The sequence below is a fragment of the Lepidothrix coronata genome, unplaced genomic scaffold, assembly GCF_001604755.1.
Source record: "Lepidothrix coronata isolate B3197 unplaced genomic scaffold, Lepidothrix_coronata-1.0 Scaffold155, whole genome shotgun sequence".
NCBI lineage: Eukaryota > Metazoa > Chordata > Aves > Passeriformes > Pipridae > Lepidothrix > Lepidothrix coronata.
In genome coordinates, this window is record NW_016690335.1 from 302,487 (window position 1) to 320,972 (window position 18,486).

At 37.3% G+C, this 18,486-nt stretch overlaps 1 protein-coding gene across 4 annotated transcripts in view; it reads right to left on the minus strand.

Annotated features, from left to right (window-relative positions):
• MYO16 (myosin XVI) overlaps positions 1 to 18,486 on the minus strand; it is a 361,587-nt gene that overhangs the window by 150,491 nt on the left and 192,610 nt on the right. For all 4 annotated transcript variants that reach the window (XM_017828978.1, XM_017828980.1, XM_017828979.1 and 1 more), the window contains exons 12-15: positions 16,992 to 17,057; positions 15,459 to 15,586; positions 9,855 to 9,960; positions 6,333 to 6,450 (exon numbers count right to left, since the gene is read on the minus strand). In XM_017828978.1, the coding sequence (XP_017684467.1) occupies positions 6,333 to 6,450; positions 9,855 to 9,960; positions 15,459 to 15,586; positions 16,992 to 17,057 (418 nt within the window). The remainder of the gene's footprint in view (positions 1 to 6,332; positions 6,451 to 9,854; positions 9,961 to 15,458; positions 15,587 to 16,991; positions 17,058 to 18,486) is intronic.

Genomic DNA, 18,486 nt, shown 5'->3' on the forward strand with positions numbered 1-18,486 from the left:
CTGAGTGGTCTAAACTTACATATTTTTAAAGCATTCACCATTGCAACAGTTAAGAATAAACAACGTTTCTTATAAAATGGTCTGAGAGGAACATATAAAATTTAATAGTATCATTCATACTCCCATGGTTCTCTACATAAATCAGATATAAAGCCCTACTTTCATTAAAATTGGTGGGAAAAAAAAAATCTTACTTACTGTCTTAAAACTACTTAGTTTTAAAGATAGTGATGTTGATTTTTACTCTTTTTTTATTTATATATTTGATGAACCAGACGCTGTGTTTGAGAGACAAGCTATTAGTCATCTCACCAAAGTGTAGCCATGTGAGCATTGGCATCTATTCTAAGCTCCTTCTTAACAGAAAGAGAAAGATGCAAGAGATTCAAGACCTCTTGAAAAAACCACCCTTGGAAGCATTTCTTCTTTCTCTGCTAGTGATTAAGAACACACAGATTAATAGTTCAGATTAACCACCTAACTTCTAGATGGCTACAAAGAGACAAATTCCTCCACAGAACTGGTTATCAGCAAGCTCACTAACCTGAGCCTGGGGAAACATGGGTATCTTGGAAGGGGTGTGATGAGCTGGCTAAAGGAGAAGCCATGTGGATCAGCACAATCTGGGAAGAAGGTGAAGGAGGATGAATCTGAATGAGACTTGCCTACAGAAATGCACTTTACAGGCTTATACATAACCTCAGGCCCACTAACGTTCTGAAAGAGGCAAATCACAGAAGCAAATGAAATACTGGACCCTCAGATCCATTTACCTGTTCACAAGTTTACAGGCATTTTATAGATATACATGAAGAGACAGACACTATTTTGGGCAGTCTACTCTTCAGCCCTCCACTGGGGGTACATCACCACACAGTTCCAGATGCAAGAGACTAAGAGAACAAGGGAACATCGAACTGCAGCTGGAGGTCATGGCCTTCCCTGTCAGTGGGAACCTGATTCCAGCTCCCACTTACCCTGCCGTTTGCATAATTTATCTCACCATTACTTAAATACCAGCTGTGGTGCAAAGACCAGAAGTGTGTCCCTTCACACAAAACTGAGCACCTCCACCATTTGAACGCAGTCCATTTTGCTGCAGCTTTAGGCTTTTCAATCTCTGCAGTATGGTGGAGCTTTCACAGTCTTAGCGAGCATCCTTACCCAGGAAAGGACTGTTGAGTTTAGAGCATAAGGTGCACTTCTCAGCAATGGAGGAACTATATTTTTGAAACACTGTAAGCAGAGAAGAATATTAAAGCATAGCTTCTCCTAGTGTGGGTTTCAACCAACCCATCTAGGACTCGTCCTTTAAGAACTGGAAGTAGTTCTTGAACACATAGTTACAGAAAATACTGGTGCATGCATCCTGTAGCACAGAAGGATATTCTTAAGTGCATACCATTTTTGTGCCACTCATGTTTTTTTTAGAATTTTTCCTTTTTTTTTTTACGTTTTTGAAGCAAGCTGGGATTAAGCACAAAATAGCACCGATTTATTTGGTACAGTCAAAACTCTTGCACTTCTAAACATGCAGAAGCACAACTTCAGATGCCTAAGAGACCTGAATTTTGAACGCTGTGTGGGCGTTTAAAGACTTTGAAAGATGGGGTTAGTTGTGGTTGAAGCATTATTTTCAGAATCAGTTCTTGACTCACAGGTACTGCCCAATGCAACACTGAGCAAAGTTATGCAGGTTGGTGTATGAGAGTGTGTACCAGAGGCATGGTAGTTGCTTTAGCCTAGTGACTAGGCTAGAGGGCAGAATGGCATGCTCCTGTCACCATACACTGCCTAATATCCACAGTAGCTCATTCAGCGCTAGTTAGTTATTGCTATACCTTCTGTATTTGTCTGGTAACTTTATTTTAAATTTCACCTATTTATCTTCCCATCTTTTGAAATTCTTTAAGTTTCTGTGTATACTGTTAAATTAAACAGAGCAAACATGAGGTTACTTGAAATTGTGTGTTTAAGGGAACACAGCCTTTGAGAATATTGCTGAAAGACAGTTAGAGTGGAGGGAAATGAAATGGGTGAATCTCAAACATTGTTTTAAGAAAGGTCTCAGCAGGTAAGCTCTGTCCTTGAACTAAATATAACTATGCACAGTCTCTCAAAGTTCTACTCTACACAGGCCAAACCATCCTGAACACATCCCAGTCAAGGAGTGCAAAGGTCACTAGCCAGGGACCTCTTCTACACTTTCTTTAGGTAATAGCACAGACATGGCTTGACAGATGTGCTGGCAACCAAAACCACACCTGCATAGCTACATAAGGGACAGCAGACCAACAGCAAAGAGTTGCACATCTGACTTGCTGAACCAAGGAGACATGATCTGGCCCATTTAATCATCCTACAAAATACAGAAGTGAACTGCTGTTATGGAATCTATACTATGAGAAGTTGTGCATCATCCATCTAGTCTTCTGCTGCTACAATACAAAAAGAAAAACAAAACCCAAACCTGTGCTTAAAGTAAAAAGGCACACTTGGGAAATCATATATGTTTCTCGCTCCCGTAACTTTGCAGCACACTGCAAATTGAAGCAATGCAATCTTAACCTTTCATGGCAGGACTGGCCCAGACACCCACTTTCATCAGAATCAATCGTTACCTGTCTGCCATTCCTACATGATAAAACAGAATAGATGAACCTGAAGGATGATTTCCATGTTTTATTGTGCTTGTAATTTATTTCTAAGTAAAACTAAACCAACCATCAATTAATTTGAAAAGAGTCCACTACTTCTCTTTAATCACATTTTTGTGGGCAATGTTCTTCGCTAAGGCTTTCATAACTACCACTCAGGTGGTTTTAATATTCATTGATTAATAAAAGCAAGAAAAATGTTATCAAAGGTCATCTATCATTTAACTTTGATGATGGGCAACACCACTTACTTAGATGACACAAATTAATTCAGCCCTTTTCAGGTACTTCAAGTCACCTTCACTTTAATAAGCCTAAATACAGTTCATCTCAACTAGCATCTCCAGCAATGGGAAGACCTTTAAAAAAAGCCAAGCTTTCAAACACCAAGAATCAAACACATCTTAATGGTGCTAAAGGAACTCATAAAGAAAACTATCACAGTAGTACGCTTTTCTACAAAGTGAAGCATGTTTGTTGATCTGTATGTAAAATAAAAGGGAAAAAATAATAGAGTTCAAGACCAAAGTCTCTCATTTTTGTGCAGTGTTAATCGTGCTTACAGGCACAAATCTGTACTTCCTTTAACAGCTCATTTGATCTACTGAGCAGCTACACAGTCAGCAAGCAGACTCTCTATTAAAAGTGTGGCCAGTGAAATCTGCCTTCCAGTTATGCATTCTTTGAAACTACATTGTTCCTTCTCAAAAGATATGCTGTCCTAAACACAGTTATTGCTAAAAACAAAGTAACATTTGTCAGTCCATTTCAATGCAACTTAAAAAAAAAATGAAAAAACCTCAGTCCTTGTTTTTCAAAAAGTGAAGACTGAGAAAAGCATGGCCTGGAAAGTAAGGCAGAAAAATCTGGAGAACAACTTTTTCAGACTTTTTTTTCTCTTTCTTTTTTGAGTAATTTGATGAATTGATAGAAGCCTTAATTTTCATCCTAGGAATTATGTCAACTTACCTGAAGGACCATTCTGGAAATAAATAAATAATCTGCCTTTTACTGCTATGCTGTGAGTGTGAATTGTTCTCTATGAATGATTACAATTTTTCGCCAGAAGTTCAATCTTTGACTTCTGAATTTATTTTAGAAATTTAATGAAATCATGGGCCTGTAGTTTATTTGGTGTTTGTTCTAATGTAAGATTTTTTACTGCCTTATTTTATCCAGTCACAAACAACAATTACTTAATCTGGGTTACACCTTCTCCACTTGTTTGCCTGTACTAAAGCAATAAAAGATACTTAACTGCAAAGGCACATGTGACAGAAAAACTCCCATTTGAACCCAGCTTTAGAGTACACCTTATCAGAAACAAGAGTCAGAGAAGATAAATAAAACCTCTAAATATATCCGTACTGGCTTTGTGTAGAACCACACTCAAAAGCTCCATCCTTGTTTGCAAAATGTGGCAAAGATACAGTTTATGCAAAAGGCCAAATCAAACCTGATGATGAAAATTATGGAGAGTATTTCTTTTATTTAGGTATATTGGACTTTCTCCTATAAGAATAAACCTTATGTTACAAAAGTCAGAGCATTTCTAGGGTCTAAGCATAAAAGAACCTCAGCATGAACAAGTTGTCACAAACTTGACTGATGTCCTCTCAAAATGCAAGGAGTGCCACCTTGAGCTTGTCCTCTATGATAAAAATGTACACATATACTTTTCATGTCCCTTCCTTAGCAAATTGTTCTGGATCTCCACCCACAAGATCTGTCTGTTGAGGAGTTTAAACCACCCAAATCCTTTGATGGAGAAAATCCAGTGTAATTTGGATTTTTTGTTTACAAATCAGACATATTTAGCCCAGTTTGCATCAATGAGTTATAAAATCATGGCTCAGCAAAACAAGGTGCTCTGCATATTTATATTTTTCATTCATGTTTAAACAGCACAAGACAGTAAATACTGCTGCAAATGATCTTGCAAATAAATACAGAGAATCACTGGATGGGATTTAAACCAGACAAAGACAACATGTCTCATTCTTTTCTCATTTACGGTGTCAATCTGGGACAATTTTACTTGGAGGTGATGTGTAGCAGTGGTCTAGAAAAGGCAACATCTACTATGCAAATTGAACAGCAGGAACAACTGCAAATTTCAGAAATATAAACCCCATTTTTACCGCTGTACTAGGGCTTCTCACTCTTGACTGCAAATTATGTAACTTTTGGCTACCTTAGACTTAGTAAGACTAAATGATACAATTCCTAAATAACTGTGGAATAGTAGGGCACATAAGTAATTTGTTTATATTTTTTAATGGACCTGACTACCCTAGACTTTCTCATTTAATGCCTATGGCTTGAGAATGATTAAAACACAGAATTAGTGTACCAGAAAACTGACACAATTTATATTCATCACAGAAAAGGTCTATGAATTAAACTGGCAAGTCCGGGTAAACCCGTTTGAAAACTCAAGTCCCTGCAAACTCAATATATTCAAATTAAATATATATAATACAGAGGATTTATAAAATGTTAGCTTTAGGGACTGAGCTTTATTTTTACAAGCTCAGCTCAGATGCTCTTCAGTCCATGTTAATGTATACATCACTTTACATTCCTCCCACAAGAGCTCATACATAAAAATTAAAATCACACTTTTTTAGTTTTGCTTTTCCTTTACAATTATCCTACATTCATTGTAAAACAAACCAGAAATACAGTATTAGTAATTGCCCATGCAGTGACATTTTCACTGAAGAAACTCTCATATTTGCTAGCATATAGTGAACTGTCTCAAAAATATGATTTGTAATTCCCACTAAGAAATATATCCAAAGAATTTTTTTAGGGAACTCTTCAGAAAGCATAAACACAATTAAAATTATTAAAAAAAAAAGAATAGATTTTTGAAATGTTTATCCAGTGGAACCTAATTTATTTGGAATGAAGTGTATCTTGCCACACGGCTTCTCCATCCAAAAAGATCTGTGCAAGGAGGAAACTGTCTGTGCATAGTTATTTCTGCATACCTCGCTTTGACACTGAGTAACTTTATGATGACTAGACAGAGTTTTCAGAATCAAACAAGTTTTTCTCAGCTTTCTTGTTTGTTTTTTTTCACTAGGGGATTACTGGGGATTAGCAGACTCACTCTGAAAGCAAGTACAAATTCCATACTATCTCGCCTCTAATGAGAAGAAACATCAACATGATTCCTGCTCCTTTTAGAAGAAACTTCCAATTTCAGCACTGGAGAAAATACTTGGGGTTTTTTGCCTAAACAGATTATATTATCACTCAGTAATTTTAGGGATACTTAAAATACCCAATACCATATTAGGCAGAAATGCAAAACTCAATCTCTTTGTTACTTTTATTTCACAGTGATGCACACACAGCTCTCTCAGTATACTAATCTGGGAAATAAAGAGAAATGTGATTTCCCAGGAACTATGAGTAATCAGTGGTGTCAATTTTTTTCTTGTCTTTCCCTGCCACCTAGTGGCTGCTCAAAACAACTTCAGACTGCTCACTCCTAACAAGCTATCAATTCATATGCTATATGTTCCTCTGACACTCCCTAAAGCCCCCCTGCCTCTTTCACATACTTTAAAGCCTTTGCCATCCAACTCTGTGTATGGCACACTGAGATCTCTGATCTAATAGTCTGTAGGTGATATCAAAATAAACAGATTACATGATACTTACCTGCAACTAATGTTTTTTTTCTCTCACAAAACTGTAGCTCAAAATACTTTATAAAACAGCTGGAATAATCATTCAATGGTGTCTTAGCATGTCCAAAGGCCTCCAAGATACAGTTTACCTGCAAAAAGATGGTAAAGAAGCAATGGTTGATTTGTGATTAATAACTGGGGAGGAAGATCATTTTTCCTCTTGGAATTTAAAAAAAAAATCCTTGGAAGAATTTTTTCCTAAATGCAAATTAAAGTAAGATAGCTAAAAATAAATATAATTTAAAAAATTACGTCAGAATAATGGAAGTCATGAATGCAAGGCAGAAGAAAACGGCTGACGTGTCAGCTGTATCCTTATCACTGGTTTGGATATGAGTGCCTGGAGTCATGTGCCCAGAGCTGGTATGCTTAGTAAAAATACAAGAATCTTTGAAAGCAGCTTATGAATTTAAAGTCAATCAATACTAATAAGCAATCAAAGGAATTTACAAGCACTATATGATGTCAGAAATCGCATGAATTATTGATTTCAAATAGAATTACTTCAGGATTATACTAGTGAAAAACTGAGGAAAAAAATAGATTCACACATTTTTATGGCATCTCTCACTAATGCATTTTCATGTTACACTTTCATAGTCACAGTAACTGTTTCAAGATAGCATTAAAAAAACCCAAACAAACAAAACCAAAACATTAAATATGCCATCTTTATTCCATGTTTTCTCTGTATTTAGCTCTTTTGGGTATAATTAGTTGCTTACACCCCTTATACCCTGAAGGATTCCCTTCAGAACATTCCTCTGCATCTTTAGAAGTGGATTGCAATGTGGCCCAAATACACTGTTGTTCTAATATAATTTTTTCCATGAAGCTGGATGACCTAGCTGGGGAGGGAAGCAAGCTGTGGAGTGGCACAGATAAAATGTAGTTTCAATCACAAAGACAGAAGCTCTAAAAATCAAACCCTTAAGAATTATTAGTTAAACCAACTGTCTGTGCAGTAGGTGGCAGCAATAAACTAGTCAGCTTAGTTTTGACTTCAGTTCCACTCCAGCAGCATTGTTTAGAATGTATCTGCTCTTTAGAATAATTCAGCACTTGGTTTAACCTCTGCAGCTTTATTAATGTAATGGTGCTATGCATGACTGCAGCAGAAATGAATCCAGGGTGCTGTGTTCATTAAGGCACCTTAAAAGGCACCTAAACCAGAATCTCTATTCCCCATGGGTGAAATCTGCTACATCTACCTGTGCTATCTGAAGTCAGATATTCTATCTAAGCTAGTTGTAAGGGATCGTTCCATAACCAAAAGGCAACTCTTTTTTCTTAATATGTGATAATTCTCTTCCACCTGCATTGATTGGGACTCATTGATATGTATGGCTACATCAATACTATTAAACAAAACAAGATCAGGAGCAGGACTCTAACGTAAATGGCAAGTGGCATGATAAGGTTCACATTCAGAGATCTAACATCTCTTCTTTTGCAAATCAGGGTGGACATAATGTTGTGAATGGTCCCTGGCACGTGCTGTCCTCTGAACTGTGACCAGAGGATCTCTACGAGATTTAAACTGTGCCAGGGAGCAGGGCACCAAGTGTCTGTTAGGGATTGCTGTTGTTCACTGCATAAAGTAAGTTACAGTAGTTTAAAAAGTTAACCTATTTTTAGTTGGAGAAAATTAGGCCTGGTCTGACCCCTCCAACATTAGTTTCTCTTCTTAACTGGACACTTCTTGTTCCATTTGCATGATGGACAACCATGATGGTTGTCCCTGGGAATTTTCCTGTGTTCAGGAGAAAACTTACAGCAAAGACAATAATACTTCTCACACCTCCTGATTCCCTGCTGTTATATTTGCATCCAAAGCACACAGTTTTCAGTTGTTTATTGACAAAGTTACTTATTTACTTACTTCTTCTACTCATTACTTAATCTGAACTTTAGGAAAGAAAAGGACTTGGATTATGTGACCTGAATTTTGCAGTCCTACTTGAATAACATCCATGGCCTGATCAGTTCAAAACTGTAAGTAAACCTGTGTAGGTAGTAAATAAAAGAATACACAGTAGAAATAAATATAGTTTGTAGATCTGGCTCCTAGCTTTAAAAATATAGTAAAAATGCACTGTCCCTATGTAATGGTATTATTGCAACACTAGACTTTAAAACTCAGAAAAAGTGAGAAAATAACAAGAATATTCTTAACATTGCACGTGAAACCTAGATTATATGTCTCATTTTAGGAATACCATCAACGAATCAGATAACATGAAAAACACTAACATTACAATTGCATGACTTCATGAAGTAAAATAAAGGTACAGCTTATTCATTTGTAGTGTTCTCAGTGTCATCAGGCTTATTTCATGTCTTCAAAAAACACAGATGCAAAACTTCTAAAATCCACCCAAAATCCACAGGATTTTTACAACCTTACCATCTGTAGTGTATAAACTATGAATCACTGTATCTGTAGCCTTTCCCACAGCCCAATAATCCTGATTTGTAGGCTGTCTGTTAGTGGCAGCTGTACTTCCAATGTATTTTATCATCTTTCTGGACTGAATCATGCATAACTCAGGAAGAAAGTGTGTTTTGAGTGATTCATATGACACTACTAAAACCTCACAATGAACAATTCTAGAGTTCATGCATGCGGCAAGTGAAACCATAAAAAGTACCCCAAAAGGACCTTGGGTTGACTGTAAGCCTTGTAGAAGAGAAGAAGATCATCAGAGCAGGTAAAAGAGGTTAAACTTTTTTTTTTAAAGTATGAAACTCAGAACTGACGTACGACAAGGCAGACTGTGCTAAAACTTTCTGTGTAAATCTGTCTCTGAGTTGGATCTCAAATGAGAAATTTCATTGGGAAAGGCAATTTTTAAAAAGAATTTGAATTGGCAATTTGGGGGCTGCATTATTTAAAATGCCAGTATTAACTTTTGTAGGGAATTAAATATGGGGATACAGAAATACATATTTTGGAAATTACATATGACCAAACAAATATTCATAACTCTTGCCTATTTCTTAAATATATTTAGTACATAAATACAGAGCCATATAACTGTTTAATCCTTGCATTTTTCCTGCAAGTTTACACTTTCTATCTTACCTGCTATTACTTCAGATGCCTCAGCACTTCTTATACTGTTCAGAGAAGTACCATCAGACCATACAGACAAATTCATTTATCTACTGAAGGCAATTAGTACCCATTTTGGAAACAGTTTCTTATCACACAAAAGTTTCTTATTCACTGAAATACTGATTTCCAAAGTCACCAAAACATATAGAAAAAAAACTGCCTCCACTTTTGAATCAATATGAGCTTAATCTTGTTCCCATTCAGGGAATGAAATTGAGGGGAAGAAATTTCCTTTGACTTCAGTGGTGAAAAAAAAAAAACCCTTTGTGAATTTCTGCAGAGCAGATGCCTTTTTTCTTACAGTTCAAATATCTTTCCCTTTTCAAGAGGCTAAGTTTTTGCTTTGTTCTACTCAGTGATCACAATGCTACTTACATGTTTTATCTTTGTATCAAAGGTATTTCTGCTGGAGCTGGCTCTGCAAGTGAGGTGTTTCACTATCTGTTTGCAGGCTTCAGTCTTCCCAGAACCACTTTCTCCACTGCAAGATGACAGTCAAGGAAGAGAGGGAGGAATCATTGTTAGTTTCACAACTGTGTTGTTCTTTATATTCTCTGCTAGCTGTGTTTGAATAGATTTAAGTTAGCTCCGTCAAACTTTCATTTCAAATAACAGCAGGTTTATGGATGGCAAATAAAGAACAGAACGTAGGAGAGAGACTGGCTGGCTGACTATGTTCATGAGGGTTGTCAGAGCTGTCAAGATATATTTTTTGTACCACAAGTCAAACCAATCAAATCTAAAGCTTTCAAGCCATTTTGAAGGTATTTATAGCATAGACATCATCTTTATCTTTTGTCCAGCAAAGGAGCCCTCTTATGATGCCTAGTTCTCTTTGCAGATGGGGAAATACTGCTGTGGTAATGACGGGAGTCAGAAGGAACGGAAAGTGGAGAATACAAGAGGAAGAAGGGAAAGAAAATAGGAAAGGAACAGGAAAGAAGAGGATAATTGATTTTACAACCTGCCCTGTTTCTGCAGTGCAGTACTGTTCGGATCACTGTGATTCCTTGTTCATGATGTAGAATAAATATTCAAAAGAATGAGAATCTCTGACAGGGAAAGTGAGCAAAGAAAATAAGGTAAAGGTAAAAGAACAACAAAGGTGGGAACAAATAACAGAAAAGTGGAGAGATAGAGGGAGGAAACAAAATCAGTGGTGCACTTCAAGCATGAGGAAGGAAGGAAAAGGAAAAAAAAGAGACAGAAAGGATAAAGCTAGTGAAGCCTTATTAAGAAATCCATGTAAGAATTTCTTAATTGAATTATAAGAAGCTGTTTTCTTTATAGACAACTGAACCAAACAAAATGCAATTTGATGCTCCTCCTTCCTTTATTCGCTTGATCAAATTTAAAGGGCTATTTCTACAACAGCCAGTTAGATTTTTAACAGGTACAATGGCCATGATGGCTGGTCAATCCGTTACCTGTGTAGTTTAGTTTCTGAAAATGAGATGCAGCAAAATTCAGTACCTGTCTGACCGTTGCTTTATCTGTTGAAATATCACTTCAGAGGAGAAATCAATTAAATAAGGAAGAAATAAAAGAGGGAAGGATAAAAAGGACTTCATACTCAGATAGCAGTGGGATCTCTGCAGTATTTAATCTCTTTCAACTCTCATGGGACATACACGCAGCTCTGGTGAATATCCCATTTGTTCACTGGAAAACATTAGTCTTATATGACAAGGCATCTCATTACTATATGTGATGAGTCAAACTGCTTTTATCTGTATTGTCCATGTTTCTATAATGAGGTGGTTCTGACACCAGACTTCAAACTCCTATTAGCATTAGTAGGAGGTAGATGGTCCAAGACTGCAATGGTTGGCATCCTCAATACATGTTGATATATCCAATGAGATTCATCTACAGGTCCTGAGGGAGCTGGCTGATGAAGTTGCTAAGCCACTATGCACCATTTTTGAAAAATCATGGCAGTCAGGACAGGACCCTCATGACTGGAAAAAGAGAAATATAACACCCATTTTGAAAAAAGGGAAAGCGGAAGACCTGGGGAACTACAGATCAGTCAGTCTCACCTCTGTGACAGACAAGATCATGGAGCAGATTCTCCTGGAAACTATGCTAAGGCACATGGTGATAGGTAACAGCCAACAAGGCTTTACAAAGGAGAAATCATGCTTGACAAATTTGGTGACCTTCTATGACAGGGCTACAGCATTAGTGAAGAGGCGCAGAGCCACTGACTTCATCTACCTGGACTTATGCAAAGCGTTTGACACTGTCCCGCACAACATCCTTGTCTCCGAATTGGAGAGACATGGATTTGATGGATGGACCACTCAGGGCATGAAAAACTGGCTGGATGGCCGCACACAAAGAGTTGTAGTCAAGGTCTCGTTGTCCACATGGAGACCAGTGACGAGTGGTGTCCCTCAGGGGTTGGTACTGGTGTGATTTACAATATAAATGTTGGTTTCTTATAGCTGTTGGTTGGATTGCCTTATGAAGGTGTAAGATAAGTTAGCATCGAAGCAGAAAAGCATTCTTCTGCACTAAAACTTCCATAGAAGGCATTATGAAACAGACAAAGCAAAGGCTTATTTCTCTGATAAAAAAGGTTAAATTAGAGGCCGTGTACTCTAAAGGAAAGGAAAATGAACAGAGAACAGAGAATTTTAAATCCTATGCTTTAGGCAGGGCTTTAGGCAAGTTCCACTAAGTTTTCTCACTTTATTTCTCCTTTGGCTTTCCAGTTTTCTCTTATGGAGATGGAGGCCCTGTTTCCTACTATTTCTTTATTAATATTTAGTTATGTCATGCGTTTCTTGCTCTAAAAAAAAACAAAGGGAAATTTTTCTTTCCCCTGCTGCATGTGGGGGAGGGATGTTGAATGGGGAGGACAGCTCTCTGCCTTGAGTGATTGCCTACACAAAGAAGCTGGCTGGCAGAACTACATTGCAGGCTAATAGCCTTCTAAACCTGCAGGGAGGGGGGAGGAGTTTTTCTCCTCTCCTTGCAAACGGGGATACTTCACTTTCTGCTTTAACGGAGGCAAGGTGTGTGTGGGTGTGTGTGTGTGTTGGAAAAGCTTTGAGGCTGTTTTGCTCTCGACCTGATCATCTGGCTGCTCTCTGGCCTCAGCTTGCCTGTGCGCTTCCGTGTCGCCAGCCTGAATCTGCTCAGTTTCCATTGGAGAGTTTGTGCTCACTGACAAACAAGGGGGGAGTCCTGTCTACAGCCAGCTGCAGACAGTGTCAGTTTAGTGGGAAAGAAACTGCCCTTTTTTCCCCTTTCTCTCCTCGTTGTGTGTGGGGAAATCTCCATTTTTCAGCTTCTCCCATGATCCGGGGCCCTCCAATGCAGCCACCAGAGCCCAACAGTACCTCCTGCTGGCCAACACCGAGCACTGCAGGCTCTGCTCCTCCAGAGATCCAACAGCGCTCCTGCCAACCGTGATTAGAACCACGCTAGAGGACAGAGAAGTATTAGACTGCTTCCTTTTCAAAGGGGACTTTTGGGTACAGGGTTATTGTTTAGTTGTTTTTGTGTTCTGTTGCTGTTTTTGCCAATACACATATATCCTTTAATAAAGGGTTGTTATTTCTTCCTTTTTCCATACTTCCTCCATTGGAGCCTCTTAATTTAGGATTTACGACTGTTGAGAGAGAGGAGTTTGGTCTACCTCATAACTCATCCTCCTCAGCAAAACACTCCAGTCTCCTTAAACTGAGACAAGTTAATACAACCTTAATTACAACTCTAGTCTCTGTACCTTTAAATAATATGAATGATTAAAAAAAAAATCTGTTTTGAAATAAAAAATTCAAATTTAGGCTTCCTAGACAGTTCCTTACTTATCTTGTCAGTGCTTAATGCATTTTCATACCCTGAAAAGCAGGAGCAAAATGCAGTCAGAAGGAAGCTAATTATGAAAAGTCCACCAACTGGCTATTTAAGAGCATAACATAATGTTATTTTATTCTGGAACTTCCATACAAAGTTTATGCAAAGCCAGCTCTTGTTATTAAGCACATATGAGTGAAGGTGGCTTGCTATAAACTAAACTAAAAGTAATTGTGAATAACAACCACTTTCTGAAGTAGAATTTTGACCTGAGAGTATTTCTCCTGTTCAGTGCACCATGCCACCACCTGAACATTTGTGTTGACACAAAGGATTGTGTGGAAATGAGGAAAAAACCAGACAAAGGCAGAATAGCAGAAGCACCTCTAGCCAACTTATTCCAGAGTAACATTCTCATGGACCTATGAATTCTTTTTAGTAAAAACAGGACTGTTCATCCATTGCCTCCTTCCTTTCGGGCACTTACATGAAATGGCCTTACTAGCTACAGGGTGATTCTCTGAGCTCCTCCATCTTCATTCAGCCTGCGATTCCATATTAAAGTGCATTTTTTTACTTTTAACATTCATTACTAGGCATACTCCTTGCACTATACATGCATGCCCAGAAGTGTATCCACAACTAAGCTTTATAACTGGAGGTATTTTAAAATCACAGACCCAGGCCAAATACGAACAGAACTTCTCAGGAATGAAAAGTATTCTTCGATATGAAAGGTTGGAGGAAACAAAGTAAAACACAAAAGCTTGGAGCATTTTGGAACTGCAGAGTTGCAGTTATTTGGTTCTGACAGAAAATGAAACTGAGATCTTGAAAACTTCCCCACAAATCCCTCCTCTTCCAATGAAAACTAAGGGGAAACTGACTGGATGCTATACCACATGCCACCAGAGCCAGAGAGTAAGCCCTGCTCCATGCTGTCTATTAGCATATGTAACCAATGAATCATTCCTCACGGTAGTGAAAGAAGCTTCTCTTGCTGATAACTAATGTCTTTTTGCAACTGAAATGGCAAGAAAGCAGAAATACATTTTGACCACACATAGCAATTCATACATACACACATGAGCAGGTGACAGCAATGGGGTGGATGAGTAACTTAAGTTACATCATAGATATTTTTTCAGATAATGATGGTGATTATTATTGTTGCTGTTGTTGTCAGAAAACTAATGGAAATTTCCTATACCACCTTCACTTTCCAGACATTAATTATTTAGATTTTGCCAAATGGACTAAACCAACACTATTAGCTGCTTTTAAGTATCAAATAATCTCCATTTCATAGTATTAATTTTTCTTATAATTAAAGGTAGTTTAAGAGCAATTAGGTTTATCAAATGGATCAGCCTTTATTCCTGGTCAAATCAAAATCGACCTGTTTTCAGTGAAGTTTTTCTGTCTGCCATGAAGTTCTGTAAACGCTTGCCAGTATTTCAGTCAACAGCAATATCCAAAGTAACAAGACTGAGCAACAAATTTCTTTGACTGAGTACATCAATTTCACCAGCCTCACTGCTTTCAGAGAGGATTAACAGACTTAGGGATCAAAAAGTTCCAAGTGAATGCAAAGTTTCACCATTATAAAACCAGCATGTTTGGATGAAACTCTGTTTCCCATTACTAATAAATTTATTCACAATCTTCAAATTATTTATCTTTGAAACAACACTGTGAATGAAGGTTAAAGGTTAAAAGTCCATTTTGAGCCTGGAGAGCTAAATAACAAATTCATGACCACATAAATAAGCGAAGCAGAGTGCAAGCTCCAATACAGGTGCCCCAACTCAGAGGTTTATAATTTAGTCAAGGACTTATCTTTTTTTTTGTTAATATATTCTATTTCTAATCCTGATTCATGTAATATTAGCAAACACACATGGCAGTACTGAATTTTTTGCCATTAAGTCTTGCTTCTAATTAGATGCAGCTATATGGAATGGCAATTCCCCAAGAGAATTTATGAACTTGAGATGTAATTAAACCTTTTTCATTTCTATTTTGCTCTGATGTATGATACAGAGATCAGTACACAGAAAAAAAATCAGTTGGAGAAAAAAATAAATGGAAATTTCAACTGCTGAGGCCCAAGGGAAACAGCTGAAAGGCAGGAGGTACAAATTAATTAATAAAAAGATAAATTTTCACCTGAGGATAAAGCACTGGGGACGCTGCTCCTGGAATAGCATGTGGTAAGCTCTTTCAGCACAGGAAAATATATGTGGGGGAAGTGAGGAACACAATTTTCCAGAGTTACTTAAATAAAGCTGGGTGACCTGAAAAATTGTACAAAATTAACATGATCAATACATTTCAAACTAATTATGTTTCATCCCCTTAATCTTGGGTCTTTTGTAAAGCTCTCTAAGCATTATGAACAGAATCTCTCTATATATGTAAGTGATACTGTTAAGCATCTATGAAGATTTTAATTAAAGAAAATAGAGCTATAAGCGAATAAGGTCTAATAAAGATACAAAATTAAACATAACTGGAGGGCTTAACACTACTAGTTTGTGCATAAAGTAAAACAAAACCTAGTAAGTTACTTTTTTATACTTTACATTTATAGTTCTTCTGTGTCTTGACTCGAAAATCTCACAAAATGAAATATGAACAGCTCATGAAAAGTTAGAATTGAAATCAAAGGCATAAGTTATAAACTAATTTATTTATTACATGACAGAGCAGTTGCCCACAAATACTCTGTCTGCAATATAGAATAACTTCTGATACACATAGCTGGCAACATGTACTATCCTTAAAGCCTGAGTAGAACCAATTATCTGCTATAGAAACCACTTTTTTTCCCCCCTGAGGATATCCTGATGTTCTTCCCCCTTTCTGTCCCACACCTGTCTTATTTATTTAGATATTAAACTATTCAATCTGGGGGGCATCTACAATGCTGTAGCTGAGTGAATTCTCCATGATATGTTCTCATTCAGGCCTTTTGAGTTACTAGACTACAGAAGATTAAATCCATGCAGAATGTCACAAAGCAGAAAGAAAAATCACACACTTACGCTCACTGCAAAATGTTGCAAGTTTATATATTTTTCTAACACAAACTTCAAGAATATATTTGTCCCAATCAGGTACAAATAAATTCTACAGAAATGTAACAAAGCAGCATGACCATAGCACAAGACTAATGCTACTATAATGTGTAGTGTAGTAGTACAGCGTATTTCTATATAAAAGTGCAATAATATTATCATCTAGCAATTGCACTCATTGCTGTACAGTGCCCAAACTGAGAGACCTGAAGTAGAGCACAAACATTTTGAGTATCTGTGCACCATTCAAGGTTGTTATCTCCATAATCATGTTTTGGGCAAGGGGGCTGCAAACTAAAACAATCCCTGTATGAAGTATGCATCTATTTTTCCAAGTCTGACTTTGGCAGAAACCACCAAGGTCACCGTGAAGAGTTTTTAAACAATCTAAAGTGCTCCTGCTCATTCAAAGCATTATTAAGATGGCTGTTTTACAAATAAGACCTAGCAAAAATACTGGGGTTTAGAAGTAATTTAAAAATTTTTGCTAAAATATTAAAACTAAGATGCTCCCAACAAAAAAAATGCATATATGTAAATTAATTTTAGGAGTTTGGCCTGCAAAATGAACTATATGAATACTGAAAAAATATCCACAATCCTTTAAAAAGAGAATGCTTACCATGGTAGAATAAATAGGAAGTTCTTTAAATGGGTTAACAAGCAACAGTATATCACCAATGTAGGTCTGAAAAAAGAAGATATAATTGCTTTTTTAAAATTTAAATTGAAAGTTTAAGGAGGCTAATGGTTTTCTTCTGAAAAGAACTCTTGGCAAAGTCTCTTAAATCTAGCTAACAACATGCTAAACATAGTTCATGAATTTAGAGCTTATAACTTCATAATTTGAACTTGAGATCTAAATTTACAATTCATGCAGAATTAATTACTCTTTTTGCAACAAAACTGAGTTCTTCATAAGAAAAAATTATGCATAGAAAAATTGCACTGCATATATTATTAGTAGATTATTTGAAAGTTAATTTGTAGTTTACCATTTGCTAAACTACAAAAATGTGACATGCCTACCACATAAACAAGTTCCTCAAGTGATTTTTTATGGGATAGATGACATAATTTAGAAATTGGTTATCCAGAACTGATACATTAAAATATGTTGCTTGTGGGATAAAAGAGAGCAATTGATACACATTATAAGTGTTTATGCAAGTGTATCTGTATATGAACATATGAACATGCATCTAGAAAAACTATCCTGACTATATTTAAAGGAGTAAACCATCTAATGATGGCAAAGCTTGCAAGATGTTTCTGTTTCATAGTTGGGAGTATTGGTGGATGGAAGTCTGGACATGAGCACTCTGCTCTGCACTTGTGAGAGCCCACCTGGAGTGCTGCATCCAGCTCTGGAGCCCCCAGCACAAGAATGGCATGGACCTCTTAGAGTGGGTCCAGAAAGGGCCACAGAGATGATCAGAGGGCTGGCCCTAAAGGGTGCCTACAGGAAAGATAGGAAGGAACTCTTTATCAGGGATAGCAGCATTCCTGAATGAGGGGTAATGGCTTTAAATTGAAAGGTAGGAGATTTAGGTTAGATACTAGGAAAAAAATTCTTTACTGGGAGGGTGGTGAGGCACTGGAACAGGTTGCCCAGAGGAATTGTGGATGCCAGATCCCTGGAGGTGTTCAAGGCCAGGTTGGATGGGGCTCTGAACTCAACCTGGCCTAGTGGAAGGTGTCCCTGGCCATGGTAGGAGGGTTGGAACTAGATGATCTTTACGGTTCCAGTCATGCTTTTTCAAAATGGAGTTGCTTGATTTGAGGAGGCAGAAAATATTGCCTTTCATAGTAAAAGTACTGTTTTTCTTCTAAGATGCAGTAATATATTTCCTCTCTCTCACTCACTCTGACTTCTCTGTTGGGTTTTCCTGAAGAATGAAACTCTATTAAGCTTCACAAAACATGAAGCAGGAAGCTTCAAGGGTCTTTTGGTAGCTTGAAAAGGAAGATTACACATTGTAGTGCACTGCTCCCTCAGGCCACACTATGATCTGAGTGACCTTAAAACATTCATTCATCACAAATGTGTTCATCAGTGTTTACCAATATACTTCCTCTGTGAAATAAACACACATAAATTATATCCAAACCTATCT